Genomic DNA, 7,616 nt, shown 5'->3' with positions numbered 1-7,616 from the left:
TGGAAGCAGAGAACTGGAAGGAAAGGCAGCCAAAGGAGGTGTTGGCTTTGGGGGTGACCAGTAAGATATACCTGCTGGAGCGCGTGCTACAGGTGAGTGTTGTTATGGTGACCAGTGAGCTGAGATAAGTCTGAGCTTTACCTAGCAAAGACTTATAGATGACCTGGAGCCAGTGGGTCTGGCGATAAATATGTAACGAGTAAAGTACAGACACCCAAAAAAACGAATGAAGTAGTACTTTCAGCTCATTGGCTGTCAGACTGGGTATCTCCTGTAGTGCCTGGGGGACAGCGCATTGCCAGGCCTGTGTCACTGCTCAGCTATTCGTTAGAGAGTGGGTGTGGATCACAGAGTTGGTTTGAAATAATAGAGCTTTACGCAAGCTTGGTAGCTTGCCTCTGCACACCCTTCACTGCTCTGACGCACTAGCTGCATACTGTACTATGGGAGCACCAATGCAGAGAGAGAACCTGTCAAATTCTTCTGCTCTTTCTGCTTGACTTGTACCCACCCTTACAAAGCGTTCCCTGTGAAGTATGTCAAAGTAAACTACTAGACCCACACTTCAGTTCAAGTACTTTTTCTCAAGGGTAAAACATTCCCTTCGCACAGACTAATTTCCCTGCCTTATTATCTGGTCAGTGCTCACAGCTGCTTGGGGAGTGAGAGGTAATGTTCTATTCTGGAAGCACTATCTGTGAGCCACCTTAGATGGACCATAAAGCTGGAGCCTCCCACAGAAACACCCTAAATTACAGCACTGGCCAGGGGGGTGAAATGTAGTGTGCAGGGCATATTTAGACATCAGGGCCGGCAATATTAGCAGCCAAGCTGGATTACTGTTATTGGCAAAACCAAATGGTTTGGTCAAAGCTCTATAAAGCCTAACTTCTAATGAAAGATGTTTCCTTGACTTCAATTAATGTAGACCTGCTTTACATGGTTTTGGTCTTGTGCCTTGGGAGAGCAGAGCACGTTGATGATGAAATCGCAAAAACACGCTAATCAAATAAAGGTTTAATTTAATTAAACTTGGCTACTGTGTTTTCTGTGCTGATTTGAGTCAATACTGCTGACTAATCCAGCTCAAGCTGCCGAGACACACAGGGAGGTTCTAATTAAGGTAATTGGATTTGGTATCAGTAGAAGTGTATGGTTGGTGGTGAGACTGTGGCTGTGACGGGGGATGGCTGGGTATTGGTGGGCCCTTCTTACATTCCTGCATGACTCGTCTTCCTAGATCGGCCTGCAGGCAAGTAGAGTGAATAAAGGCGTCCTCACACCAGGTTCGGTTTGCTCTTAGCAGAACTAGGCTAGGCGAAGTGAACATCTGTGTCTCACATACGCCCTTAAAAGACCATTGGTTGAAAAACTAGAAAAAAATATGCCAATATTACTTTGTGCTTCTAGAGACGCCATAGCAACAAATAGACAAAATACCTCAAAACAGTCTGAATTCATCTTAAGAAAAATCAAGAAATCTGTAATCAACTTTTACGTTCATCACGTAATTTTACATCTAAGATGCTTGGTGCAGTATTTCTCAAGTGAAAAAATTTGCATTAAAACTGGTCTCTCATTGAATGACGAACACTTAATTGAAGAATCCTTACTTTTGACCAATCACAGACGAAGGGGCGTAAACTTCGACTAGGCTGTATAAAAAATAGTGTGCTCGAACAGCCCAACAAAAACAACTGCAGAACACCAAAACGAACAAAAAGTCATAATATTGGTGCAAATTGTTTTGACAGGGAAGTATACAGTAAGCTTAAGGGTGTAAATGCCTCTAAAACATAGGTGATGCTATTGGAATATAAGAGCAACACAAAACCTAAAAAAAGGTAGCAATACATAGCCCCAAAAATGTGTGAAGTGTGAGAGACAATTCAAAGACAGTGCATTAATCTCCTTACCTGACAAATAGAATGGCCAAAATTAGACTAAAGTGAAGGTTTTCGTGTGCTGGTGTAGGCTCCTAGCCTCCATTATTGATTTGAAGTATGTGGTACATTTGAAGTCAGTCCTGCACACAGATTTCCTTTCATATTGCTTTCAAATATTTATACAGGCCAAGCTCTAGATCCTTGATCCTGTTTCTTAGTATTCTGTGAACACATACAAAATCAAATAACTTCTACTAGATCCACTGATTTCCACTATACAAGTAGTATTAGTCACTTGTTCAAACCTCTAGATTTTCTCTATTGATGAAATACAGTATATCTGAGAAACCAGATACATATTAGCAACTGGCAAGAACTAGGTTATTTTCGTTGTGGTACTATTGCCAAGTGGCGCACTGTGTCAGGAACAGTAACTTATAACAGTCTCAGGTTTAGAATTGCCTGTGGTTTTTAGGCTACTATAACACTGCTCTTTCTCTCACTGGAAGGCGAGATGCCTTTCAAGAAAACACATTCCTCACAACTATTCCCAATTATCTTTGTGAGCTAATTATACCAATTTGTCTGACTAATAAATTAACTGATCAATGAATGGAGCTACCCTATATATATATATATATATATATATACACATACATATACACTGCTCAAAAAAATAAAGGGAACACTTAAACAACACACTGTAACTCCAAGTCAATCACACTTCTGTGAAATCCAACTGTCCACTTAGGAAGCAACACTGATTGACAATGAATTGCACATGCTGTTGTGCTAATGGAATAGACAACAGGTGGAAATTATAGGCAATTAGCAAGACACCCCCAATAAAGGAGTGGTTCTGCAGGTGGGGACCACAGACCACTTCTCAGTTCCTATGCTTCCTGGCTTCCTGGATGTTTTGGTCACTTTTGAATACTGGCGGTGCTTTCACTCTAGTGGTTGCATGAGACAGAGTCTACAACCCACACAAGTGGCGCAGGTAGTGCAGCTCATCCAGGATGGAACATCAATGCGAGCTGTGGCAAGAAGGTTTGCTGTGTCTGTCAGTGTAGTGTCCAGAGCATGGAGGCACTACCAGGAGACAGGCCAGTACATCAAGAGACGTGGAGGAGGCCGTAGGAGGGCAACAACCCAGCAGCAGGACCGCTACCTCCACCTTTGTGCACGGAGGAGCAGGAGGAGCACTGCCAGAGCCCTGCAAAATGACCTCCAGCGGGCCACAAATGTGCATGTGTCTGCTCAAACAGTCAGAAACAGACTCCATGAGGGTGGTATGAGGGCACGACGTCCACAGGTGGGGGTTGTGCTTACAGCCCAACACCGTGCAGGACGTTTTTCATTTGCCAGAGAACACCAAGATTGGCAATTTCGCCACTGGCGCCCTGTGCTCTTCACAGATGAAAGCAGGTTCACACTGAGCACGTGACAGAGTCTGGAGACGCCGTGGAGAACGTTCTGCTGCCTGCAACATCCTCCAGCATGACCGGTTTGGCGGTGGGTCAGTCATGGTATGGGGTGACATTTCTTTGGGGGGCCGCACAGCCCTCCATGTGCTCGCCAGAGGTAGTCTGACTGCCATTAGGTACCGAGATGAGATCCTCAGACCCCTTGTGAGACCATATGCTGGTGCGGTTGGCCCTGGGTTCCTCCTAATGCAAGACAATGCTAGACCTCATGTGGCTGGAGTGTGTCAGCAGTTCCTGCAAGAGGAAGGCATTGATGCTATGGACTGGCCCGCCCGTTCCCCAGAACTGAATCCAATTGAGCACATCTGGGACAAGTCTCGCTCCATCCACCAATGCCACGTTGCACCACAGACTGTCCAGGAGTTGGCGGATGCTTTAGTCCAAGTCTGAGAGATCCCTCAGGAGACCATCCGCCACCTCATCAGGAGCATGCCTAGGCGTTGTAGGGAGGTCATACAGGCACGTGGAGGCCACACACACTACTGAGCCTCATTTTGACTTGTTTGAAGGACATAAAGTTGGATCAGCCTGTAGTGTGGTTTTCCACTTTCATTTTGAGTGTGACTCCAAATCCAGACCTCCATGGGTTGATAAATTTGATTTCCATTGATGATTTTGTCAGCACATTCAACTATGTAAAGAAAAAAGTATTTAATAAGAATATTTCATTCATTCAGATCTAGGATGTTTTATTTTAGTGTTCCCTTTTATTTTTTTGAGCAGTGTATATAAAATGACTGGAAATCTGCCAATGAATGTCATCTAGGAGACTTTTGATGTGCAAATCGCTCATTAAATGCCATTGAAGAATACAGGTAAGCAGTTCCTTTTGTGATTGATGCAAATGCTACAAGGAGAAGTCAAGGAGATTGTTTGTTCTTTAAACAATCTCTGCCAGGGTGGGATCAAGCAGGCAGATGTTAAAGGAACGATTAGTAATTGAAATAGGAGACAACAGTTCATGTTTCTGACTCGAAAGGACACTTTTTCCAATGAGGTTCTTAAGAAAGAAAAAAAAGCCAAATTTGGACCTATAAGTTATAGGGATCTTGGTGTTCTGTTGAGAATACCATAAACTGTGCAAACATTGATATAACAAGGGCAAACTATAACGCTTGGTCAGCATGGTCAAATAAACAGCAGGAAGGGGGACTTCTAGATAGTGTCTTCAATAATTTATTAATTTGTAAGTATTACAACAAAAAATATGTACAGAATGTAAAAACATATTGGTTGTAACATCTTCACACATTTAAGTCCACCATGACAAGCAAAACTGTGGTGAAAACTTGCATCATGGCTAGCAGCCTCAGGCCTCGTGCCAGCAGGCATTTCAGTTCCAATGCCATCTGAACATTGGGTTGAAATACAGTCCCCTCTTTTGATCTACAAAAGCGTTGTCTTTTCCAACGGTGAACCACCTCCATGAAACAAAGTGAACAACAAGGTAAACTAAATTAGAACTACCATACGTCACTGGACGTATGGACTAGACCGTGTCGACACAACAAATTGATAAAAAAGGTGGGAATGTTAATCAGGGGGAAAAAGCCACTGTAAAGGGCTGAACGTAGTCCGTGCGGTGTCCAACGTATAGTATAACAGGTCCATTTCTCTGTCCTCTGGACTGACCATCACTGGGAAACCAGAAGCATGTCCTCAGGGGCACAAAATGTCCATAAAATTCCAAGGAACACCAACAAGGTCCATTCTGCAGGCGAAGCGCCTTTCGGAAGCTCAGACGCACAGCTCATCTCTTCTTCTTACTGTGTCTGAGCAGCTTCTTCCTCTTTAGGATCATTTCATATAGTTTCTCCAGGCCGGGTTGGAGCCCCTGACCGTTCAGCGCGCTGCATCCCTGGGTGTGGTGCAGTGTGGAGTTGCTAAGCTCGTGGAGGGCCAAGGCCTTCTCCACCTCCACAGCAGAGACTGCAGAGTCCAAGTCCTGCTTGTTGGCAAGCACCAGAATTGGTACTCCCTGGTTCTCTGCCGAGCGACTGATGCGGTGGAGCTCCACCTTGGCCTCCTCCATACGCTCAGTTTCTGCAGCATCCACAACAAACACCAGGCCATCGGTGCGACGCGTGTATGACTTCCACAGGGGCCGCAGCTTCTCCTGACCGCCCACGTCCCACACCTGGAAGGTGGTGGTGGCCCGCGAGCTTCCAACTGCTACTTTAATCCGTTCAGTGTTGAAGCCCTTTGTGGGGATAGTCTCCACAAATTCCCGGAGCTTTAGTCTGTACAGCAGGGAGGTCTTTCCTGCAGAGTCCAGGCCGATGACGACCACATGCAGAGACTGGAAGTTGGGGAGGAAAGGAGTGTTGGGGGCGATCTCTGTTAGCTGGTTGCCCATTTTGGCTGGTTGCCTGGCCCCGATAGTGAGGTGGCAGACTCTAGTAGCGGAGGTGGTGGGTGTCTCCAGAGAGATGAAGCATTCACACCTACTTCAAAGGCAGCGGTTGCAGACCAGAAGGCAGACGACAAAACTCACTGATGACCTTGTAAAATGAAGGAAACGGGCAAGATTAGTTATGTTTTATAGATGGCACCGTGGATGACAATAATTTATGTTTAGTCAACTGACTATGCTTCGAAGAAAAAAAAAAGTCAATTTCAGTTAGCCACAAGTTTTTTTCTCAAAACAACCCTGCCTATCGTTCCATAGCAGAAAAAAAACAGTTCCAATATGGAATTATATGGAACTGCAGTTGAATAGCCATTACTGTTTGACAACACTGGCTAAAATCATGTACTTTTTTAACATGGCAATACGAGTAGAGTGTACAGTAAGCATTTTCAATCTATCTTATCGCGCTATGTGCAGAAAAATCTATTGACCACATTGAAATGTGTTTTGTCAACAAGGAACAGAATATTCTGGTCCCATGTATGTAACGTTACGGTCCCATGTATGTAACGTTACGGTCCCATGTATGTAACGTTACGGTCCCATGTATGTAACGTTAACGTTACTTCAGCAAACTTCTCTGTCCTGTTGGTTCGTTGCATATGCGGCTGCATAGTAACACTGGTGTCGCTAACGTTAACTAGCTAGCTAACCTTAACGCAAAAAATAAATAATATTAATACACTTTAGTTAAGTGTTTGCCGTCTAGGTAGATAGTTGGGTAACAATTATTTAGTTGTACGTAATTTCAGTGGCCAGTTACTGTGCTGCACTTGCAATGCTGGCTCTGTCCGTGCGAGAAACAATATCGAACTGAATCGGGACACTTAACGTTAACGTTTATTAGTTGCACCGAACCAAACAAACGATGTTAGTTAAAACATTACACGATCTTACCTTTATAGCGTTTCTGTATCGAGTCAGACAACATAATTCCAACACAGATAAGCACAAATCCACACTGAAGAAGAATAATTCCAAAAGAAGCTGTGCTAGAAAAAACCAGTCCATCTACTTGAATCTCCAGACAAGGAATGGAACCAAAGGTGCTGAGCGCGACTGAAAACCACAACCCCCACCAGTGACGTAACGAGAACACTCCCAGTCCCCCCAATTCAATGTCTTTTAAATGGAAAGTGCAGTGACCTCTGACTTGTGAGCTCTTATCGACAGTCATCAGTCTATTGCTATGGAATTGTCAAACTAAAGGAATAAACAAAGTAGGATATTGATTATATGGGTATGCTTAGCTTGGTTGGCTGTCTTGGCTGTTTTGCCTTTTTATTTAGTCAGTACATAATTGTAAACCACTAAACAGTAACCTATTTCATATTTTGACATGAGACATAATGTTCAGTAGCCTATGAGAAATGTATACCAGCACAAAATCATGGAAATATGTAGATGGTGTAGCCGCTTGAGGTCTTTCTGCTCTGAACAAAGTTGGGGGCAGCAAGAGGACAATGGGTCGACTGTGGCAATTTGAATGCTAATGCCTTTGTAGTCTTTTCCTTGAACAGCACCATGATAACATTTCAGGAAATGAGCCGCTGGAGTTGGAGTGCCCTGTATTCATAAGGCATGTGTTATGAAACCAGCCAGATCATATCAGCATATCTGGGAGGAATCTAGTTACTATTCTCAGCACAACACTTGCTGGTTGTAGCCTGTCATGAGGGGAGGATGCAAAACTGTGCGCAGATTTGAAAATAGAGTGGTTATCAGATGTACCCACAGTGCAGCAAATAGAGGGCAGATATCACACATGGGAGTTAAATGAAAACTCACAGGGAAATTGAGATTGAGAAATTGTGTCAGCATGTGCAACAATAA

The 7,616-nt window shown here is 43.9% G+C and overlaps 1 protein-coding gene across 1 annotated transcript; it reads right to left on the bottom strand.

Moving 5' to 3' along the window:
- Positions 1 to 4,533: 4,533 nt before the first annotated feature.
- LOC118384560 (ADP-ribosylation factor-like protein 4D) lies at positions 4,534 to 6,859 on the bottom strand. The gene is made up of 2 exons (XM_035771182.2): positions 6,681 to 6,859; positions 4,534 to 5,874 (listed from the first exon to the last, which is right to left on the bottom strand). The coding sequence occupies exon 2, from the start codon at positions 5,727 to 5,729 to the stop codon at positions 5,124 to 5,126; it is 606 nt and encodes a 201-aa protein (XP_035627075.2). The 5' UTR covers positions 5,730 to 5,874; positions 6,681 to 6,859; the 3' UTR covers positions 4,534 to 5,123.
- Positions 6,860 to 7,616: the final 757 nt, after the last annotated feature.

The sequence above is a fragment of the Oncorhynchus keta genome, chromosome 5 (assembly GCF_023373465.1).
Source record: "Oncorhynchus keta strain PuntledgeMale-10-30-2019 chromosome 5, Oket_V2, whole genome shotgun sequence".
Lineage (NCBI taxonomy): Eukaryota > Metazoa > Chordata > Actinopteri > Salmoniformes > Salmonidae > Oncorhynchus > Oncorhynchus keta.
The sequence above is the reverse complement of the archived record's forward strand: the minus strand, read 5'-3'. Positions and strand labels throughout refer to the sequence as shown.